Source organism: Aspergillus ruber (assembly GCF_000600275.1).
Source record: "Aspergillus ruber CBS 135680 unplaced genomic scaffold scaffold00023, whole genome shotgun sequence".
NCBI classification, from domain to species: Eukaryota; Fungi; Ascomycota; class Eurotiomycetes; order Eurotiales; family Aspergillaceae; genus Aspergillus; species Aspergillus ruber.
The window spans coordinates 90,252-111,016 of record NW_024467319.1 but is presented as its reverse complement, the minus strand read 5'-3'; the positions used below and the strand labels follow the sequence as shown (position 1 = coordinate 111,016).

General features: G+C 47.9%; 8 protein-coding genes and 4 non-coding genes across 12 annotated transcripts; 6 read left to right on the top strand and 6 right to left on the bottom strand.

The window, feature by feature from the left end:
• On the bottom strand, positions 1–1,962 carry EURHEDRAFT_432534 (uncharacterized protein; the record flags this gene model as incomplete). The annotated part of the gene is made up of 1 exon (XM_040783420.1): positions 1–1,962. A coding segment is annotated over one exon (1,962 nt), but the record flags the coding sequence as incomplete, so codon positions are not given.
• A 2,425-nt stretch (positions 1,963–4,387) lies between these two features.
• On the top strand, positions 4,388–5,928 carry EURHEDRAFT_388142 (flavin-containing monooxygenase; the record flags this gene model as incomplete). Its single annotated transcript, XM_040779729.1, has 2 exons — positions 4,388–4,902; positions 4,950–5,928. 2 exons carry the CDS (start codon positions 4,388–4,390, stop codon positions 5,761–5,763), a joined length of 1,329 nt encoding a protein of 442 aa, XP_040636754.1. The 3' UTR covers positions 5,764–5,928.
• Positions 5,929–5,983: 55 nt separating this feature from the next.
• Positions 5,984–6,072, bottom strand: EURHEDRAFT_t120. Its single transcript has one exon. It is a non-coding gene; the product is annotated as a tRNA-Asn (tRNA).
• A 498-nt stretch (positions 6,073–6,570) lies between these two features.
• Positions 6,571–6,644, bottom strand: EURHEDRAFT_t119. Its single transcript has one exon. It is a non-coding gene; the product is annotated as a tRNA-Asn (tRNA).
• Positions 6,645–7,514: 870 nt separating this feature from the next.
• EURHEDRAFT_414632 (uncharacterized protein) lies at positions 7,515–8,109 on the top strand. The gene has a single exon (XM_040782490.1). The coding sequence runs from the start codon at positions 7,592–7,594 to the stop codon at positions 7,751–7,753; it is 162 nt and encodes a 53-aa protein (XP_040636753.1). The 5' UTR covers positions 7,515–7,591; the 3' UTR covers positions 7,754–8,109.
• Positions 8,110–8,343: 234 nt separating this feature from the next.
• On the top strand, positions 8,344–8,417 carry EURHEDRAFT_t123. Its single transcript has one exon. It is a non-coding gene; the product is annotated as a tRNA-Asn (tRNA).
• Positions 8,418–8,455: 38 nt separating this feature from the next.
• On the top strand, positions 8,456–9,348 carry EURHEDRAFT_483343 (putative quinol monooxygenase). The gene is made up of 2 exons (XM_040785533.1): positions 8,456–8,849; positions 8,912–9,348. Exons 1-2 carry the CDS (start codon positions 8,828–8,830, stop codon positions 9,184–9,186), a joined length of 297 nt encoding a protein of 98 aa, XP_040636752.1. The 5' UTR covers positions 8,456–8,827; the 3' UTR covers positions 9,187–9,348.
• An 87-nt stretch (positions 9,349–9,435) lies between these two features.
• Positions 9,436–9,509, bottom strand: EURHEDRAFT_t118. Its single transcript has one exon. It is a non-coding gene; the product is annotated as a tRNA-Asn (tRNA).
• Positions 9,510–10,183: 674 nt separating this feature from the next.
• On the top strand, positions 10,184–11,491 carry EURHEDRAFT_504913 (dihydrolipoamide succinyltransferase; the record flags this gene model as incomplete). The annotated part of the gene is made up of 4 exons (XM_040785822.1): positions 10,184–10,633; positions 10,695–11,078; positions 11,141–11,323; positions 11,375–11,491. The coding sequence occupies 4 exons, from the start codon at positions 10,184–10,186 to the stop codon at positions 11,489–11,491; spliced, it is 1,134 nt and encodes a 377-aa protein (XP_040636751.1).
• A 1,144-nt stretch (positions 11,492–12,635) lies between these two features.
• Positions 12,636–14,015, bottom strand: EURHEDRAFT_379487 (ferrochelatase HEM15; the record flags this gene model as incomplete). Its single annotated transcript, XM_040779177.1, has 3 exons — positions 12,636–13,096; positions 13,150–13,732; positions 13,797–14,015. 3 exons carry the CDS (start codon positions 14,013–14,015, stop codon positions 12,636–12,638), a joined length of 1,263 nt encoding a protein of 420 aa, XP_040636750.1.
• A 400-nt stretch (positions 14,016–14,415) lies between these two features.
• akuA (putative DSB repair complex subunit Ku70) lies at positions 14,416–16,659 on the top strand (the record flags this gene model as incomplete). The annotated part of the gene is made up of 6 exons (XM_040786525.1): positions 14,416–14,481; positions 14,553–15,164; positions 15,213–16,059; positions 16,118–16,221; positions 16,293–16,493; positions 16,549–16,659. 6 exons carry the CDS (start codon positions 14,416–14,418, stop codon positions 16,657–16,659), a joined length of 1,941 nt encoding a protein of 646 aa, XP_040636749.1.
• Positions 16,660–17,635: 976 nt separating this feature from the next.
• Positions 17,636–19,316, bottom strand: EURHEDRAFT_414627 (DUF3431 domain-containing protein). The gene is made up of 3 exons (XM_040782489.1): positions 18,733–19,316; positions 18,031–18,666; positions 17,636–17,982 (listed from the first exon to the last, which is right to left on the bottom strand). The coding sequence occupies exons 1-3, from the start codon at positions 18,978–18,980 to the stop codon at positions 17,934–17,936; spliced, it is 933 nt and encodes a 310-aa protein (XP_040636748.1). The 5' UTR covers positions 18,981–19,316; the 3' UTR covers positions 17,636–17,933.
• Between the last annotated feature and the right edge of the window lie 1,449 nt (positions 19,317–20,765).

Genomic DNA, 20,765 nt, shown 5'->3' with positions numbered 1-20,765 from the left:
AGTTCCAGACCAGCTCAGGATCATCATATGTGCCATTACCCGACCATGGTACCAGTATGCGATGCTTGGCTCAAAGTTGCCTAAACAGACTGGGATCTGATATCCTTGCAAACTTCGGAGCTTGCGATAATTGTCAACTTCTGTTTTAAGGGCATGCTGATTCTCCTTTGTTGTAGCCTTGATGACCACCGTATACCCATGTGACAATAGAGTCGCTTTCATGAGATACCCCGTCCGACCACGGATGTGTAGCGGCTCAAAACCCTTATTTCGATTTTGGACAAGTTGACGGTGCAGCTTGCGCGTGAACTCCTGCGGGCCCATTGGATGCCTCTGACCGCCGTGATGTTGCCAGTTAGGGCACTTTTTATCCAGAGGACCCCCGTTGACCATACCGCGGATACAAGCCATGGTGCAGTACGGTCTCTGCACCCTTTGAGAAGGAGTTTGCTTTGTTCTTCGGTCGGGTGGTGCCCGTTCGCGTCCGCCAGTTGATAGATTTTTACCTTTCCCGCGACTTGATCGACTGCGCGCGGCTGGTGCAGTAGACGGCGAAGGCATATCCTCGTCACTATCGCTGCTTTCACTTGGCGAGCCTACCGGGGTAGATACGCCTGGATTACAGCGAGCGTGGGAACGTGTATTGTGTGTCTTTGGATTCGGTTTCCAGTATGAAGGCCGATAATTCGAGGGCGGCGGCTCCTTGCGAATTGTTTCGGGAATATCGCGCAAGACGTCCAGGTATTCGACTTTCCAGGTCGAAAGCTGTTCATATGCGGCATTGTGCCACTCTTGGGACGGAGCTTCAGCGGCCAGTGCTTGGAGTGTGAACGCAAGCATCTGGCCCACAGCAGTCCGGTGGAGACGGCTCTCATCGCCTGCCTGCACGTCTTGATTTGGGAAACACAAGTAGTATTGAACTATTGTGGGATCCTCTGGAATATGTAGAAAGACAAATGCCTCCCCTGTCCGAATACACCCGTTCTGTATCCCCAAGTCATGCATGTATGAGAATATTTGAGTGACAACAGCGGCAACAAGGCGGGTGGTATGAAACTCAAACGTGTCTCCTTCCTGATCAATAACATCGCGGGCCAGGTCCATCTCGTGCAAGCCCGCGACTAATTCCGCGACTGTAAGCTTGTGAGGGGCTTTAAACTCCACCGCATATACTGGTATCTGGCGCTCGTCAGCCACGACATGAACACAGAACTGATCAGCACGGCGATTGCGCCGCCTTCCTGAACGAGCCCTCGTCTGACTTTGACTCATTTGTTTCCCCTTCCCTTTTCTTCTACCTCTCCCGCGGTTGGTGTTTGTTGGTTGATGGGGTGCGTCGTCAAGATGCATTTCTAGACTGTCATCCAGTGAGGTTGAGTTCGTGCGGTCATAAAAGGCCACTCGGCCCTCAATACCAAACTCCCGTTGCAAAGTTTCATCGCCTCGTAATGCCTCGACAATCTTTTCAACAAAGTTATCCACAGTGTCTCGCTCGAAATTTCGTAAAGTCGCTTCTGAGTAAATCGGTCGGTCTTGGACATTTGTTGCGACATAGTCTAGCTGGGTATCGGAAGGAAAGAGCGGACGTGAGGTAAAGCCGACTGCACGCTCGAGTTTCTTCCAGATTTGCTCCTGGATCTGAGGGAAATCAAGCCATGGAACAATCCGCTTGGGAAAAAGTCGATTGACCGGGTCAGTCACGTTGCCTTGGGTCGTCAGGGTCGCGTTCGTCTCGACTCGGATCGTCTGTGACAGAGATTCGTGGCAGCGATCGAGAAGGCGAAATAGAGAGTTGGGTTGCAGTCGTTGTTCTGCCTCTTCCTGGCGCCGTTCTGCCTCTTCCTGGAGCCGTTCTGCCTCTTCCTGGAGCCGTTCTGCCTCTTCCTGGCGCCGTTCTGCCTCTTCTCTGGCCCGTCTCTCTTCCTCCAGTTGACGTCGTAATTCAGCAATATCGTCCTGCATAGCTAGCGGTAAATCTGTCTTCAAAGAGCTAGTGGATGACCCGCTGTTAGGACACCATGCATGACACAACGCATGACAAGAGTCGCGATGTGGCAGTGGCATCCGAGCACCTGTTTATGTTCGATTACTAATCCAGCTAGCGCGGACGCTTTATGCCTTAAGACACCAAGTATTTCCTACAGTTGTCGACATATGATTGATGTTTCAGGCGCAATTTAGCTATGGATCGGCCTAACTCTTTATCTCTAGTTAATGAGAATGTTCTTCTTGCCGCCAGCTGATGAGGCACTAAACCAAGCACATTGTTACAACTGGCGGGCTGCGCCTCCGGAGATGCGTTGACTACTAATGTTCCTAGGAAATATCTCAGTTTCCGAAATTTAGATACTTCATAGGCCAGTTTGCTTCAGGCATGTTAGCAAGGCTTCCTATTTACTGACGTCATCAGATTATGGCAGTGCTTTCAGCGCATGTAAATATTAAGTGAAGGCCGAGGAAGGGACCGTTCAGAAAATTCTCACAACTAAAAATGAATAGCTTTTTGATCTGGCTTCTGGCCGTCATATCTCGTCTATTTCTGGGAGTAGAAATCCTAATATGACTACAGTCGGAGTCGAAAACAGATTCCCTCATGGACATACACGCATTGTTTCTCGGCCCGTATCCGAAACCACCCTAATCCTAATCGGGTTACTCTACAAACAACCCCTGCCTAGTCGTATCATGAATTATATTGTATTTGGTTTCATCGTCGAATAAGTCATTGTAAAATACTGTAGGTTCCTAGCGAATGTTCTAGGCCGGGGTTCTAAGAGGTTGGGGGGAACGTCTGGCGATCTGGCCCGTCCCACGCCCGCCGTCTCCCTTGCCTCGTCTTCCTCGGTGACCTTCACCTATATCTATCTCGTACATGACGAAAGCCGTGCTGCTACCGTATAGAACTAAACCTGGTAGGTTAATATGATTCTCGTTTGTGTTTTCCCATGGCTCCTGCTTACTACTACCAATTCTATTCGTTCTTGGCGTCTAACCACAGCTGGTATCCTCCCACTTCAGCTGACGCAGACCTTCAGAGTTTCGATCGTGTGAAGATATGAGCACTAGTCTGTACCATGCTAACTACATCTCTCAGTCCCTGGAGGCCGAACCATGGAACCAGGATTCACTATATGCCCCAACCCCAGGATACTTCCGCAGCCCTTACACTACGCGATCCAACTGTAGCCCCTCCCCCTTTATCGTGCTCAACGATGCACCCAATCCACAAGCCAACTTCGACCAAATACTGTACCACTGCTTCAGTTATCTGAGTGGGATGAAGACAAAATTTACGACGAAGATCCGCCAAGCTGTATTCACTACTCCATCGAATGGCGAGTCACTCTCAACAAGGCGGTAGTGAAAGACACGGAAGAAGACCTGGTATTAACCCCAAGCGCCTACTAGCGGTTATTCCTAGAACAGAAGCTACAGACTGTCCTTCGAGAGAAAATCTCCCGCAGTAAAAGGGTCAGGGTCGATGACACGGCGATTGTTGTGCCAGTCAATGACCGTTCCCAGCGTGATCTGACCAAGCGCTTCAACAAAACCGAAATTGTTTGGGCTCCTATCGAGAAACAGCTCCGGATGTGGTCGAGTCATTTCTGTCGTGGAAAGAGACTCACACTGAAGATTGGTTTTAATTACGTGGAGGATTGCACTTCCCCACCCGCTGGACGGAAAGGGAAGAAAAGAGGTAAATTTTCTGCTACGAAAAAAATGCTCGATGAGCGAGATGCACAGCTAGATGCTGAAGAGAATGGTATCTGGAGAGCGATCAAACCGGGAATTGCTCGAACTTTCGTAGAGAACATTCGTGACTGGGTTGAAAGAGTGAAGAACACTGTACCCGTTCTTGAGGTGATATAGAGTATTTCGTATTGGCGTTACGCGCAGCTCTGGCGTTTTCAGGGGTTGGAATTGGATAGTCCCGGCAGGAGAACCCGGCGCAGGACAATGAGGACAGCCTGTGCCACAAATGCGCAGAGGAAATAGCATGAGCGAATAGAACTTAGAAGCGCCGGTTCTAGTAGATTCGCCATTGTGATGCGGTCAAGATAGAATATACCAGCTTTGCTGTAGCTCTGTTTTGTGGGTATCAGAATGCCTGTTTCTACTGCACACTTCGCATTTAAGATTGGATTATCATTCTGGGCTTCGGTCGTCATTAGGGCAATGTATTCGGCACCGAGATCTTCCTTCGGCATTGATTACCATTATCTCGGAGAGGTAGTAGATATGTGGGTAGTGACCAATCGGTATGCTGAATGATATAGACTTATAAAGACTTTAAATAAGTCATCGCTAGGCCGAACATCGTTCTCTATCACAAACCGAAATTGCAATTCAACCCAATTCCAAAACCACCAGCATACATTACACCAACATGGGTTCTATTTCGCCATTCCCTAAAAGCCACGGAAAATCGCATTGTAACAATGAAGATGGCTCCTGGAACGGATACCGTATCCGTGAGACGCGTCTGGGCACGCGGCGGCCAGCCAAAGTGATATTGATGGGTATAAGCGCGGCAGGCATTGATTTCGCCCATTCCGTGGTGGATAAGATGGACAACCCCGAGCTACAGATTTACGAAAAGAACAGCGACATTGGAGGAACATGGCTGGAGAATCGATACCCTGGATGCGCCTGTGGTGTTCCCAGTGTCAGCTACCAGTACATCTGGCAACGCAAGCCAGATTGGTCTCGCTATTTTTCCGGATCGCGGGAGATATGGCAATACTTCAAAAATGCGGTAAGGAGCAACCAGTTGAAAAGGTTCGTCAAGTTCAACCACCAGGTTATCCGGGCGGAATGGCTCGATAGTTTGTCCAAATGGAAAGTCACCATCATGTGTGATAACGATCCGCGGACGTGCTTCGATGACTATGCGGACTTTTTGTCAACGGCGGCGGCTATCTCAACAAATGAAAGTGACCTAACATCAGAGGACTCAATGACTTTCAAGGCGTCCGCGTCCACAGTGCCAATTGGGACGACAATGTCCAGCTCGACAACAAGCCTGTGTTGGCCATAGGGGTAGGCAGCTCTGCCGTACAAATTGTTCCAACTATCATTGATCGAGTCCAACAGCTGCACGTCGTCGCCCGTTCTCCAACCTGTATCACTGCCGGCGGTGCTCCTAGTTACGCCGGACCTGGGGGAGCGAACTTTACCTACATCGACGAGACGAAACAAAAGTCCCACGAGAACCCCGAATTATACCTGAGATACTGCAAGGCTGTCGAGTCCGAATTGAACATTCGCTTCCGGTTCATAGTCAATGGTTCCCCTGAATCGCAAGAAGCTCGCACGTTTTGCGAGAATTTCATGCGACAGAAATTGGTCAAGAAACCGGGATTGATCGACAAGCTCATTTCCAAGAATTTTGGCGTCGGCTGTCGCCATCCCACCTCTAGCAACGGCTTTTTGGAAGCCCTGACCGAGGACAGAACCAGCATCTGGACAGAAAACATCCGTGAGATCACAGAAACTGGATTCGTCAGTGCCGATGGTCAGCATCGCGAAGTGGACGTTATTATTTGCGCCACTGGGTTCGATACGACTTTTTGCCCTCGTTTCCCTCTCCTGCAACACCCGAGATACGAGGATTATGATATTGAATATCTCATCGGGAACCGGTTCAACTATCTGGGTAATGAGTTTGCAGTGCGGGATCATGACGGACGTAACTTGACTTGGTATTATGGCTTGGTGAATGGAGAGGACCGGCAGTCTGAGAGTTTGCCTCCCACGTTCTGATTTCCTGTACTTTAGACCAGTCACATTCCGGCTGGGTGTATATCGTGCTATGCGACAGAAATCCTAAGTCAGTTCCTCGGAAAGGTATACGGTATCCAGCCTTTATGCAGACCAGAAATTTCTTACCAGACAAGCCGGTTCTATCCTCCACACACCAGCCAAAAAAAAAAAAAAAGGGGGAGAGAGAGAAAATGAGAATAAGCGAACGCCAAAAAAGGAACGTCCCCGGGAAGGCTCGAACTTCCAACCTCCTGATAACAGCCCATGGGCATAACAGTCAGACGCGCTAGCCTATTGCGCCACGGAGACGAATTATCTTAGAATGATCTGTTAAGAGTTTGGTATCCAAGCAATAACGGCATCACACAAATACCGTATGGTCGTGAAATACTATAATAGCACGATTGGACGCTGGTGCTCAATGGGTCTGCTCCCCCACTCATATCAATAATCCGTCTCCGAGTGTCATACCTGTTGAATCTCGACGCATAGCAGCTATTATCGCAATAACCACGAATCGCGCAGTATGGGCGAGTGCGTCCGGATTCCGTTAATCAGGGATCGTAATGTCATGGCAGACTATATGTCATAGTTGCTCTATGCTCTTGTTCAATATTGTAGATATTGAGTTTTTATTGAAGGTTGCTTGGTCCGCCATCCGGTACGTACGTGACTGTCACTAGTTTCTACCGGCCTTCCTTCCGGATCACGCCTCGCCAGAAAGGAATAAGATCAGAAAAGAAAAGCGATGAAGAAAAGAAGCGTTGACAGACTCGATGTAATACAAAGAAAAAAATTTTAAAAAGTCGTCCCCGGGAAGGCTCGAACTTCCAACCTCCTGATTAACAGTCAGACGCGCTAGCCGATTGCGCCACGGAGACTAACTTGTTATGGCAGACTATATTTTTATGGTTCTTTAGGAAAATAAATTGCAAGTCCCTGTTAGCTCCGGATCTTCGCTCCAAATCTGGGTTAGTTCCCGGTCGATAAGTCGAAGTCAATCTCTCTACTTTTTGTTGACATCTAGGCTTTTTTCAGTGAAAGAATTTTCTTCGTCAGCTTACAGCTACACAGATCGTCGCGAGGGAGTGTCGTAGCAAAGTGGGCCTACGCCTTTGTTGCTACCTTGCAGTGATTATCTTCATCACTCTCTACGGAGTACAAACGGTTCTCTTGCTATATATCGCATATGTGGACATGAAAAAACCATGTCAGACTTCTGGCAATGTCCAGAGACTATCTAGAGGTCTTCAGCCATTCAATAGCGCGAATAACGACTATGCTCTGATTGTTACACTGGCGTTACGACGTTTACTGGTCAGGCAGAGATGAATGCACTTCGAAAAACGGTTGCCCAAGCGGCAGGCCGTGTCATAACCCCAGGGGATAGCGGATTTCTCACGGTTTCCCTCCAATCGTTCTTGTTCGAAGTTCTGTGGTAGCCTCTCCAAGAACAGTGGCTTTTCTCTTTGAACAAAACTTCCGGGTTTCTGGGTCATATTTTTGCGTCAGACATCATAGGCTTAAGGAAAGTGGTTACATTCCCTAAGTGGGATATACAAGTCCAATAGTGAACAATAAAGATCCGGCGGGGCGGGATTATATATAACCTCCAGCACTGAAATGCCATATCGACAATTTCAGCAGCTCGACCAGTCGGCTTTCTCACACAAATTATCATGACTTCGATATAAGTATATTTCGTTCACAGGGAATCGAAAGCCATATCCAAACAGATGGTCTAGAGCCGACTGTTACAGACCTAGCCACATCAGTCTCACGTGACTATGCGGGGAGGTAAGGCAGAATCATTGGGTTACAAGGAATAATGGAGATACAGAAGGAACAGGGATTCCAGCTGATAACCCAAAGGATCAGTCACGTGATTCCCTACCATTTATCTACCATGAATGGTATACGGAATGGTATATGCTACCATCTATCTACCCTAGATGGTATACAGAATGGTAGGAGAACGGAAGATATATAAGGACACTCATTCATGTACTCAGTTTAGTTCTTCGCAATCAATCTAGTTAATCAAGCATTGGTTACCTTCTAGTTTCTGACTCGTCCGCACTTAACCAACAACCCAGCATACGTGCTCGGTTGGCCTTGTTTCTCTATTCGTTACCTTTACCGTTTCTACCTGTTGATTATCTTACGGAGCCTGGAGGGGGCGACATACCTTCGACGTGATATACAGAGGACCTGGATGGTCATTGAGCACATGAGTGCTTGAAAGACACTTAGGGTAAGTGTCCTGTCTCGAAATACAACTAACTAGAACCCTAGGTACGATACGAGGGAAGCCAGGTTGTGACACCGACACATCGACACAGCCTTCTCTTGCCGATTTGATCATCTCCGTTATGGCCATGGGATTCATCATGGTGCGCGAGAACCCTTTGGACGGGACGCCAGAAGGGGCTACCCAGTGCGTGAAGACAAGTTACTTTATTGCCAACCAGATATGGTTTATGGGGGGTAGCTGGTGTACGGGAAATTGGTCGGGCCTCATTTTGCAACGTAGATTTGCCATATGGACCCCTATATTGGGCCCGAGTCTCTTAACAGTACGTCTCCGTGGCGCAATCGGCTAGCGCGTCTGACTGTTAATCAGGAGGTTGGAAGTTCGAGCCTTCCCGGGGACGTTTTTTTTTTACTGTTTTCTTTTTCTCCAACGTAGAAATTCACTTTAGGCTTAAAGCACCCCGGATAGCACTGCATATGTGCGAATAACCTTCTGTCGTCCCCATCCGATTCGCTAATTCAATCGTCAACACCAGCAATACTCCGAGGTATACCCGCAACACCCGCGTTTCACCGTAGCCCATCTAGGCAAGACGACATCATTGGCATCATGAAATCCACGGAAAAACTCAAGGGAGAACGCAGGATTGGATCGCCCCACAATGTTCCAGTCAGTTACTCCACGGTAGGGCGAGTCTACTCCGTAACTTCAGACCATATAAGAAACCTGCCCCTCCATCGACCCCTCCATCCCACTTACCCCGATTTCAAGCTCAATTGACAAAAGAATAACACACTACAAACCGCCAAAATGGTCTACAACATCGTCGTTCGTACGTCATCCTTCACTCCTTATCTGATTTCCTTCAAAGCACTTCGTACTAACCTAAACCAGACATGCGCGCAAAGCCCGACCAGGAATCGATCCAGAAGCTGCACGCCAAACTCCTTGAAGCCTCCGCCGTCTACTCCAAGGACCACGAGACCCTCTCGTGGTTCGTCATGCAGTCCGTCCACGACCCCCAGGACTTCTGCATCGTCGAGCGCTACCTCCACGAGAGCTCGCAGAAGTACCACCTCGAGAATCCCTACTGGAAGACCTTCGACCCCTATGTGATTCCTCTGCTAGAGAAAGAGATGGACTTGCGCCGGTTCGAGGAGCTTGTCTAAGTGCCGGGATTTTGCTGTGAGGAATTTGCGTCATGATGTTATAGTTACAGAGCATAGAGATCATGGGTCGTTGATCGATCGGTAAATTATTCAAATGTCGCTGTGCGTAGTACAACCGTAGTAGATTCAATTGAACATCCTCTAAAGAGAGATACTACAGACAAAAAAAAAAAAAAAAAAAAAAAAAAAAAAAAAAAAAGGCTCAATTCAATCAACTACCAATGGTAAAAATTGGTAGCCAAAAAAAGTCGTCCCCGGGAAGGCTCGAACTTCCAACCTCCTGATTAACAGTCAGACGCGCTAGCCGATTGCGCCACGGAGACGTCTTCTTAATTTTCGGCCAGCCTAACTTGATACAATAGGCTTGAACAGATTTTAACAAATAACAAAGCTATTGTTCGGAAGGCAACCACGTTCATACAACATCATGGACAAACACCACTGCACGTAACGAATATGAAGATCTCAATCGTGAAACTACTTAGCTCAAGGAAAATTGGCCTAGTGGCTTCCTTAAGAGTCGATATGTAATGTAAGCCTTACGCGCAAACATAAATGCTCTTGAGTCCGAACCGCAACTAAAAGCGCATCGAAACATGAGAGATTAATGTATGAAACAATAGAATTGTTAAGCCTGAAAAATAAAAGGCAAGATATAGAAGTCAGAGTCTGGATACTACATGTATATAGCCGTCAAAAAGCCTCAGAATCGGCAAACCGACAAGTCGCCGAACAAGCATCGGCCAGAACTGGACGGTATCTTTCTCCGATTAGATCAGACCTGTGAAGCCTGGATTATTCTCAAATTTAAGCACCGTGATGACTCGTATACCTGCTCGATTGCGAGCACTATCAGTCCGTCCTCGCGCTTTTCCGCGCGCTCGACCATTCGCATACTCCTATGTCGATAGTCTCGTCCAGACGCCCCGTTTAACGTACGCGTCACTCCAGCTCGAACGATGCCTAGCAAAGTTGCCAAAGATAATTATTGTCAGCGATGCTTCAGTACCTCAACCCCCGAAATGCGAATACCAAGATCGTCAATGCCCCCCAGATGGCCGAATCTATATCTGAAGGCGTGCTCGCCTCTTACACCAAGCAAGTCGGTGATTATGTCGACTTGGATGAAGAGCTAGCTTTGATCGAGACAGACAATATTGATGTCGCCGTGAACGCGCCTGATCCGGGAATAGTAACCAAGTTGTTGGTTGGTGAAGGAGATACAGTTACAGTCGGGCAAGCCCTCATCGAGATCGATGTGGATGCGCGCGAGAAGCCGACCTCATCAGCAAAGGATTCAGAGCCGCAAAGAGTCAAGGATCTCGCTGCACAGCAATATTCAGCGGAACAAAAGCAACAACAATCCATGGCTCCGGCAGCATCTTCGTCACTGTCTCAGGAAGCATCAGTGTCCGCATATGGAGACAGCAGCCGTGCTGAGAACAAGGTTACTACTACTTCCCCCTATCCCTCCAGCCAGTTATACGATGTTCATCAAGTGTCCCCAGGTCAAGATGATACGAATGCGCTTGCGCACAGCGGAACGTCTGAAAGAGTCGCAAAACACAACAGCATTCCTTACAACCTTCAACGAAGTCGATATGTCCCAGGTCATCGCCATGCGTAAACAATACAAGGATGAGGTTCTCGACAAACAAGGTGTGAAGCTTGGATTCATGGGTCCGGTAGCTCGCGCTTCTGCAATGGCTTTAAACCAGATTCCGGCTGTGAACGCTGCGATCGAGAACGACGACACGATTGTCTTCCGTGATTATGTCGACTTGAGTATAGCAGTCGCCACCCCCAAGGGGCTTGTGACGCCCGTGCTCCGGAATATTGAAAGAAAGAGTGTTGTTGGTATTGAGCAAGGAATCGCAGAGTTGGGAAAGAAGGTGTGTCGCACTCGCGCCTCTTGTTGGGTACTAATAGACTTATATATTGTTACCATGTCCAGGCTCGCGACAGCAAATTAGCCATGAACGACCTGACCGGTGGCACCTTCACTGTCAGCAACAGCGGAATATGGGGATCTCTTTTCGGAACTCCTATCATCAACATGCCGCAGAGCGCGGTTCTTGGTATCTACGGAATCCAAGAACGGCCTGTTGTGATCGACGGTGAGGCATATATTCGATCAGTAGGTTTTAGGACTTTCTGTTCGAGATTGTTTGTTCGCTAATCCATGTAGATTATGCATGTCGCGTTGACTTATGATCATCGTTTGGTCGACGGCCGTGAAGCTGTCATCTTACTCGCGTTGGTAAAGAAGTATTTGGAGGATCCGGCTAGTATGCTCCTTATTTGAGATTTCTGTTTATAGTTATAGGGTAGCGATCAGAATATGTTTGAACCTGAATTTGTACTTGGCATATACTCTACATGAAGATTCGATGTCGTACCCCGGTATATATATTTGGAAACCAAGGGAACACCACCGTCTTGGCGAGTAGCCATTTATTGATAGCGATAGAATGGTTTTCAATCCCTCGCCCCAGATTTGATGACCAATTCTTGGATATATATTCACCCGTTCGTGCAGCCGGTATGATATTTAGCCAGTATTATACAATTCCGCCTCACGAACACATTTGCAATGGTGTCTTTGCTTTCTAGTTGATAGGTATCAGAGCAACCGACCTTGAATACAGAATCCCTTATCTTGAACTGATGGGTCATATGGCAGGGTGTCGACATCCAAAATTCAAAAATTCATGCCAAAAGCTGAGATGGGGACAGAATTTCTTCTGGGTTCACTGGCGAGTGGAATAATCCTAGATGACATGGAAGGTACAGACAAGCGGTAACAAGCAAACCAACTCTGAAGAGATCTGTTGTGCGAGAAAGAAGCCCCAGAACATATAACTTCGAAAATAGTATTACACTGGAGAAACATATAGAGTTCTTGTTTTCTCCCTGAACAGAAAGAATGTGACGAAGAAGCTTGTATGATTGCCATCAGCAGTATCCTAGCTAGACAAGGCCCTCTTGACAACGAATTCGACAATTGATCAGGTACCTCAACCAGACGCCCTTCCCTTCCAATTCAACCCTAGTACATGATGATGATGGCAGTCTAGTCTGAGATAGATTTTTAGCTACGGAGTTGTTGATCATTTGCACTGGTTGAATGTGTACTGTGAAAAGCGTTTTTTGCATGACTACCGTCACCTGTGTGTAATTAATCAATGCTGTATATCGCTTTCAGCAGTAGCGGATGGTGGCGATGATGAGAACCATCCATTTGTTTGAAATTCCAATGGGCCAAAGACAGTAAGAAGATCAAGTATAATATGAAAAAATACAGTTAGAGAAGAGAAACGTGATACGTGTATGGATGCCGTTTTCAAAAGCCATGAACCTGTCGCCAGATAACGCCAAACCAGCGGTGTATCGAGATATCAAATGCACCAAAATCAAGAGAAAATATTATACCAGAAGACAAGAAGTGCTCACAGAACAAGCGAAGCACCTTGCTCGCCTGCAAAGAATTTCTTCTGCTCTAAGCATCTTTCGCTGCGGCATCCCTGGCAGCGCAGAGTCATCTGCATTGAGCATGGCTCATTTTTCTGCAGATGGGTCTTCGCAATGTCTGCAAGAGCCTCGATGAAGATCGGGTTATCATTCATACTCTCGGCCCGCTTGACTCCCGGAAGGTGGCCGGCGTCTTCCATCACCTCGAGATCCAGCTCATAGAGGGTTTCGATGTGGTCACTGGTGAACGCAATGGGTACGAGAACGATGTCGGTATGCCCACGTTTCACGTATTCCTGGACAGTGTCGCTGGTCTGGGCACCTAGCCAAGCGGAGGGCCCCACCTGGGATTGCCAGCACAAACGGTAGGGGTTGCTGAAGTTCAATCTCTGCATGACCGCATTGACAGTGGCAGCAACTTCCGCTGGGTAAGGATCACCTATGATTCCATTAGCCAACTGTCCATGCAAATATCATTTGTTCCATTCATACCTCTGTTCACGACGCTCATCGGCAAGCTGTGTGCTGAGAACAATAACACCGCGCTGCTCCTCTTCTCTTCAGGGTATGTCGCGAGCTGAGCCTCAATGTTTTTCGCAAATGCTTCAATCAGTCCGGGGTGAGTTGGCCAGCGGTCGATGACACTCCATTGCACCGTGCCAGTAGGGTTCACATCGCCATTTGCACGCCTGCCCTCCAAACGATTCCGCCACTTCCATAACTCATTAAGCGAACTACCGGTGGTCGAGCAAGAATACTGCGGGTATTGTGTAAAAGCGACTGCACGGCCTCCCCTCCCTCTCCCAAATCCATCGTCAAGTAGCTTGGTGTACATCTCTTCGGTCAGAGGATCGGCATAGCGGAATGCGACGTATGGCTTGTGCGGGGCGGATTCGGGGTTAATTTTGTCTAGAACCTTGCACATCTCTGTGCATTGATATTCAGACCATTTCCGGATCGGCGATCCACCTCCGATTTCTGCATATTGTTTCTGAATCTTCGGCGTTCTTCTCTTCGAGATAAGCGGTCCGAGATATGGTTGGAGTCGTCCGAGAGGAATTAAATCACCGTCGGCCTTTGTGGGAGAAATTGAAGTCAACCATAATGTCCGAGTATAGCTTCCCAGCACGAAAACGTACAAATAGCCTGCTCAAGAAGGATTCCACTTCATCTGTTGTTGACGGTCCTCCCATGTTCATGAAAACCATGGCAGTAGGTCCTTTCGACGATGTCTCATCCTGCGTCACTGGAGGAACTGCGGTTGCCAGACCTGCTCGTTGGCTTAGAAAGCTCCTAGTAACTGGGCGTGATCCTGAAAGAGCACTATTAAGTGCCCGTGGAAGAGAGCGGAAAGCCATGGTCGAGTCGGTTTATGCCACCTAGCCTTTTCGAAGTTGAACCAATTCCAACGAAACAAGGTACCGGTAGTAATTGAAAAGAAAGAGACTAAACCCAGCTTTGAAACCAGAAAATCCAGTGGCAAGATGATCAATAATAGTTTATGGTATGGCACCGCCGGAAAGCTGAGATGAAGTCCAGAACGGGTTGATGACGGAGCAAAACAATCAGCCAATAAGAGACAAGTGACGGTAATCAGATCTTGGCGAAGTCACATGATGTTCGTGTCTCGTCCGCGTCGGTTATCGCGTGTCCCGTGACGAAATAGGCAGCAGAGCCCCATGGCGTTTATATACCAGCTGTTTATCCCCATGTAAACCACCATCATCTGTCTCCGTGGCCACTCACTTGTAGCGCAACATGGCTGACGATAACCACGACGAAGGGATTTATGTGGAGGAGGAGGAAGAGGAGATTGATGAGTCGGTTAGCAATACGTCATTCCCAGCAGAGCAGTACTAGCTTGGTTGGGGTTGGATGCTGATAGCCTGCACTAGGCGTATAAGTCCGTGAAAGATGCCGTTCTGTTTGCAATCGAAGTCAGCGACTCCATGCTTGCACCCCGCCCCTCTTCAGATCCCAAGCAGTCCACCGAGGAATCACCTACGACCGCAGCCCTGAAATGCGCGTACCACTTGATGCAGCAGCGCATTATTTCCAACCCGCATGATATGATAGGTGTCTTGCTATACGGGACAAAGGTATCTAAGTTCTATGATGAGGATGAGAATAGCCGGGGAGGTCTCTCATACCCACACTGCTACCTCTTCACGGATCTAGACGTTCCATCAGCACGGGAAGTCAAGGACCTACGGGCGCTGGCTGAGGGCGAAAATGAAGTTAGAGATATCCTCGCGCCTTCGTCGGAGCAGGTATCTATGGCCAACGTGTTGTTCTGTGCAAACCAGGTCTTCACCTCCAAGGCTCCTAACTTCCTATCTAGACGGTTGTTCATAGTGACGGACAATGACAACCCCCATAGTGACAGCAAGGCTCTGCGGTCTACTGCGACGGTCCGTGCAAAGGACTTATACGACCTTGGGGTCACTATTGAACTCTTTCCAATTTCTCCTTCGGAGCAAGAGTTCGACAATTCCAAATTTTATGACGTAAGAATGCTTGATTGCTTGTGATAGCATTGTACTCACGAGCCCTAGGATATCATCTATAAGGCTTCTCCCACGGACCCAGAAGCTCCTGCTTACCTTAAATCTGACACGAGAACCGAAACAGCAGGGGCAGATGGGATCATGCTTCTCAATTCTCTTCTGTCGAGTATCAACTCTAGATCAGTTCCTCGCCGTTCAGCGTTCTCTAATATCCCCGTCGAAATTGGACCTGGCTTTAAAATATCTGTGAACGGCTATTTGCTTTTCAAACGTCAAGAACCGCACAGAAGCTGTTATGTCTGGCTTGGGGGCGAAGAGCCTCAGATTGCCCAGGGAATCTCGACTCGAATTGCAGATGATACCGCACGCACGGTCGAGAAGCAAGAGATCCGCAAGGCATACAAATTTGGAGGCGAACAAGTCACATTCACACCTGAAGAGCAGTTGACACTGCGGAACTTTGGTGACCCAGTTATCCGTATCATTGGCTTCAAATCTCTTTCAGCGCTGCCCTTCTGGGCCAATGTGAAGCACCCGACATTCATCTACCCGTCGGAAGAAGACTATGTAGGCTCTACACGAGTCTTCTCTGCTTTGTATCAGAAACTTCTCCGTGATAAGAAGGTTGCGTTGGTTTGGTTCATTCCTCGAAAGAACGCAGCGCCCGTTCTCGGTGCGATGATGGCTGGTGAGGAAAAGCTAGATGAGAGAGACGTGCAAAAGTTTCCACCAGGAATGTGGATTATCCCTATCCCTTACGCAGACGATGTTCGACAGAACCCAGATATGGCTATGCAGGTGGCGCCAGTATCGCTGATTGATAAGATGCGTGTGATCATCCAGCAGCTGCAGCTCCCGAAGGCTGTCTACGAGCCACTCAAGTATCCCAACCCATGTGAGTATAGAATGCCTCACAGCCTCATGTAATGTGGCAACACACTGACTTAGATCAGCCCTTCAATGGCACTATCGTATCTTGCAAGCACTTGCTTTGGACGAAGACCTTCCCGAGAAGCCAGAGGACAAAACGAAACCAAAAGCCAAACAAATAGACAAGGTAAACCTTTGATCTCCAGATGTTTTACAGATATCATACCCGAATCATTGGACTAACACTATCTCCCCCAGCGCGCTGGCGAATATATTGAAGAATGGGAGAAAGAATATGCAGAACTAGCTGCTGCTTTCCCCAACAAAACAACTCTTGTGAAGCGAGGTGCAAAGGGGCAAGAAGATGGTCATGCGACAAAGAAAGCGAAGGTGGACGCTGGACCCAAGGGATCTGAGGATGAGGTCCGGAAGCACTATGAAAAGGGAGCCATAGCTAAGGTACGCTTCCCTCCGCACAACACTCGGGTTTTGTTACTAACCACAGTTGGTGTAGCTCACCCTCCCCATCCTCAAGGAATTCCTCACCAACCATGGCCGCTCTACTGCGGGGAAGAAGGCGGATCTTATTGACCGAGTCGAAGAATACTTTGAGAAGAAGGCGTAATGGCTGTACTTTGGCTTTGCTATAATGAGCAATGTATTTTCAGGATTTCGTGACGAGTAATGACATTGATTAAAGACAACAAGACGCAACTCTCGTTCCCCTTTCATACCGTCCCAGCGGTGCAGCCTCGCATCATATCCTAGTGAGTCTCAGAATAACTTCCATATCCTCTGCAATGGCAGACCGAAGATAGGTTCCATCGAACTCAGGCTTCCAGCCTAGCTCCCACGCTAGGTCAGACCTGGTCCTCGCGCTGTATAGTAAAAAAAAGTTCATTAATACATGAGCCCGGTCAGCAAGCAATGAAAACCACTTTGAAGCAAACACAGCCCCCGCAAATACCTTATTCCCACCCAACCATTTCCAGCCGCATCCTCCAACGAAACAGACCTCACCTCATTCTCCAAAACCCCAAGCGCATGTCCAACCCTACTAATCCCCTCCGCAACATTACATTTGGGCTACTATAGCTACGACGGTGTCGGAAAGCGTAACAGAAAGTAATACAAATACAGCCAGCCGCCCGTATAGGCGGTCGTGTCGAATGCTCCGGACAAGGTCAATCCAGTACCCGCCAACCTGTATCAGCAAATGCCCGGTCCCGGTCCCGCCCCAACTAATGATCAAATAAAAACAGGTGGATGGGATCCTGCCATTGGCGTGTTCCATTGTGAAATCAACGCTCAGATCGATCAAGCCTTTGCGTATGTTGAATTGAACTTCACTTCAAGGGTGCCAGGGGAAAGGGTTGGGAGCAGGTATTTCGGGCTAATTTTTACATGTCCTGTTGAACAATGAGGCGCTGGAGACTATGGTCCAGAATTTAAGAGGTATATGCCTGATAATCAGCCTCTTTGACTGTTGTTGGGTATCGCGGCTGGGAGAAGATGATATGCGCGTGGAGATTGAGGTTGTTGCTCATGATCCCTGATAGATGGCGACTGCATAAATGGAATAATGGTCGTAAGTATCTGGGTCTGACAATTGGCAGTTGCTAAGGTTTCCCTGTATTGAATGTTATTGACATGGCAAGACTTTCATTCGCATAATATGTATACGATTGACTGTATCCGAATCTGCTCTCACGAAGACCATGGGATCTGAGCATAGAAGAGAGCTAAAATGTACAAAGGCACAGTGGCGGGTATCTGGTATATGTATGAAAGATAAAAACGCCTATCCAATGTAATATTCCAAATAAACAATTGACGAGCAAAAAGAGATAACCAGCCGCGGTATGATACGGCATGCTGGAATAAAGGGGCTAAAGCCAACTAACACTTTCCGTAGACTTGGCAGTAGCAGAGTTCCTGGTCGGGGCAACTGCAAATTGTTAGAACTGGCTGTCGTAAAATGCGAGGAATAACTTACTAGACCGACTCCATGCCAAAAATAACATGCCACAGAAATTCCATAATACGTCCACTAACAGCATCAGACCTATCCGTATCAATAACCCACTGCCGGATCTTGACATAATCCTCCTTCGGACGCTTGTGCACCTGATTCCTCGACACAGCAAACTGTGCGCAACAAGCAGTACCGACCAACTGCGGCATCGGCATGTACTTCTGATCTTGGTCAAATCGCAAATCAGTAGCGATGTTGGCCGACTCGCTGGCGTTCAGCGGCGGCGTGCTTGTTCCCGCGAAGAGTTCTGTCCATACTTCTTCCGTGATGTGCTTGTTGTGGCGGTGGTTTTCCTTGCAACCCGGGTTCCAATTGCAACGGAGGTTGACGTAGCCGTTTTGTTGGACGAAGGGGGTTTGGAGGGCGCGCATGGCGGCGACGTTGTCGTGGAGTGGCGCATCCACGTGCCATGCCATTAGGAATCCAGAGCGATGGGAGTGAAGAAACGCGATGGTTGAAGGGAGTTTGTCGTAGTAGTCGATCACGTAGGTTAGGTAAGCCATGGACTCGTGGCCCTTGTTCACAGGCGTTGTGAGCATTTCCTCATCGGCGGAGATGGTGTTTGAGGGATTCACGATGTAAATCGCACGTTGCCAGCTATTTTGAAGGATTCGCGTTAGATATTGCTGAAAGTGCAAGAGGCGAAGATTGAGGAACACCTACTCCGGCAGTTCCTCCTCCACCCAGTTTGTTTGTTCCGTTTCCAACTTGGCCATGACAATCACCTTATCCCCCGGAGTTGTCTGCGCAGCCACATCCTTGTAGCTGGGTTGGTTGTATTTCCACCAGTCGACCACATAATCGCCAGCGTGGTACTGGTTATACAGATCCTGGAGATGTCGTTCGAGGAGGTACAGCGGGACGAATATAACTAGTAGACCGCAGCATAGAAATCGAAGTCCGCATCGCATGATGCAACGGGGCCGGATTCAAGGACCGGAGGTGTTTTCGGACGTCGCAAAATCAAGACAGTCCGTGAACGCAGTGGTGCATGTGTTAGAGCGGAGATCAGGATAGTGATGAATTCATACGAGAAGAAGAAAGAAAACGGAGGTTGTAAAGGTGGGAATCACGGAGAACCATAGAGCGTGGAGGCGAGGGGCCAGAGGGAAGGTGAGGAGGGCGGAAAGGCCAAGGAGTGACGGGACGGGGAGGCAATTAAGAAAGCGGAACAGCCATTGAAAAGCGCGTCAACGGTGGGTAAGTGAGAATAAGGAACGAGGATTGGCACTATTGCGCGTTGGTGAGGCTTAAAAGAGTTAGTTTAAACACTGAGGCGGACAAGGAGAACCCACAAATCGTACTGCCGAGTCTCCACCGCCAGCCGCGCGTTGACGGCTTAGCGGGAATTTGTTAAAGGCCTGCCCCGGCTATAACCAGATTTAACTGGCTTTAGGGGAGGCTTTAACTGGGACGTATGGGCTTTGCCCAGAAACGGGCACTGTCAGGGACATCGTTTTGTCAGGGATCGTTGCTGATCCCGTGGATATCGTGGCAATGCATTGTTTGCTGATAATCCAAACGAAGCAATCGACAACGATCTCTTGGTACCCTTGGTATTTCTGCATTATTTCTTTATCCCGAGACTGTTCTCCGATGCTGACGGCATCGTGAATAAACAGTATCTGATGGAATGACTGGTGTATGATTTTAAAGGTGAAAGTGAAACCGAATTTTGATTTAGAAGGCAAAACGGTTAATATATAATCTATAAACGGCTCCTAGTTCCACTGTGTACGACATTCTGAGTTCCCAATGCTACGGAGTACTCCGTACACGGCACTTCCTCAATTCGGTTGATCAGGTAGCTCCGTGGATCGTACTCAACGTGAAGCAAATATCATCGTTATTATGTTACGAGTTACCATATACAAACATGTATATATGTTTCTCGCGTTGACAACTCGGTGAGGTAGCTGCAACTCCTGACCTAGCCTGCAAAAGTGCTGATACTTTTGCAGTCCACACTGATTTCATCCGAAGGTCCACACATGGGCAGGAATGACAATCTGCTTACAATACAAAAATGCATTGATTTCCATGGTGGTGGAGGCCTAGATGGCGGGTCAATAGCTAATAGAATACCAACATCATCCAGGGAGCTCCATGAACATTTCATTTCCTATGGACGTCCACTGTACAAACAATTTTTTACGGAAACCACCCGGATACGAACAAATATCCTAAATATTTATTGATTGCTCCATTATCTGTCTAGATAGAATAGATAGTCACCTCTCTTTCAACTTGCCAAATACTTATATCCGCAAGCCACTTGCCACCTAGCTACATCGACCGAATCAACCAGTCTGACTGTCATTACAATTTCTGCTGTCAAAAAATCAGAAAAGCAGTACACAGTGCACAAGAGCCACAAAATGGCAAGATAACTTGCAAAAATAAAACATATAGGAAAAAAGGAAAAATCCAAATCAAAGTGAACGAAATGCAAGACCAGTCTCAAGAGTTAAGAGTGAAGATGTGTCAAGTCAAGTTGGCAATGTGTAAATGTATCGATCAACATAGGAAAGAAAACGAAATGAGTCTAATAATTCATGCGGTAGGTTTTCGAAGAAAAAGAATGAATGACAAATGTTGTCGAGAAAGAAACCAGGCACCAAAAAAAAAAAAAAAAGAAAAAGAAAAAGAACGAAGGAAGGCCAATGGATAACGGAGCTTCGAGGATGAAAATCCAT

Excerpts from the sequence above, each read along its gene's own strand:
- EURHEDRAFT_414627 (XM_040782489.1), bottom strand. The coding sequence starts at position 18,980 with ATGCGATGCGGACTTCGATTTCTATGCTGCGGTCTACTAGTTATATTC. Across the intron at positions 18,667-18,732 it reads GTGGAGGAGGAACTGCCGGA|CTGGCAACGTGCGATTTACA; the intron begins GTAGGTGTTCCT and ends CCTTCAAAATAG. Across the intron at positions 17,983-18,030 it reads TTTGGCATGGAGTCGGTCTA|TTGCCCCGACCAGGAACTCT; the intron begins GTAAGTTATTCC and ends AACAATTTGCAG.
- EURHEDRAFT_483343 (XM_040785533.1), top strand. The coding sequence starts at position 8,828 with ATGGTCTACAACATCGTCGTTC. Across the intron at positions 8,850-8,911 it reads GGTCTACAACATCGTCGTTC|ACATGCGCGCAAAGCCCGAC; the intron begins GTACGTCATCCT and ends AACCTAAACCAG.
- EURHEDRAFT_414632 (XM_040782490.1), top strand. The coding sequence starts at position 7,592 with ATGGAGATACAGAAGGAACAGGGATTCCAGCTGATAACCCAAAGGATC.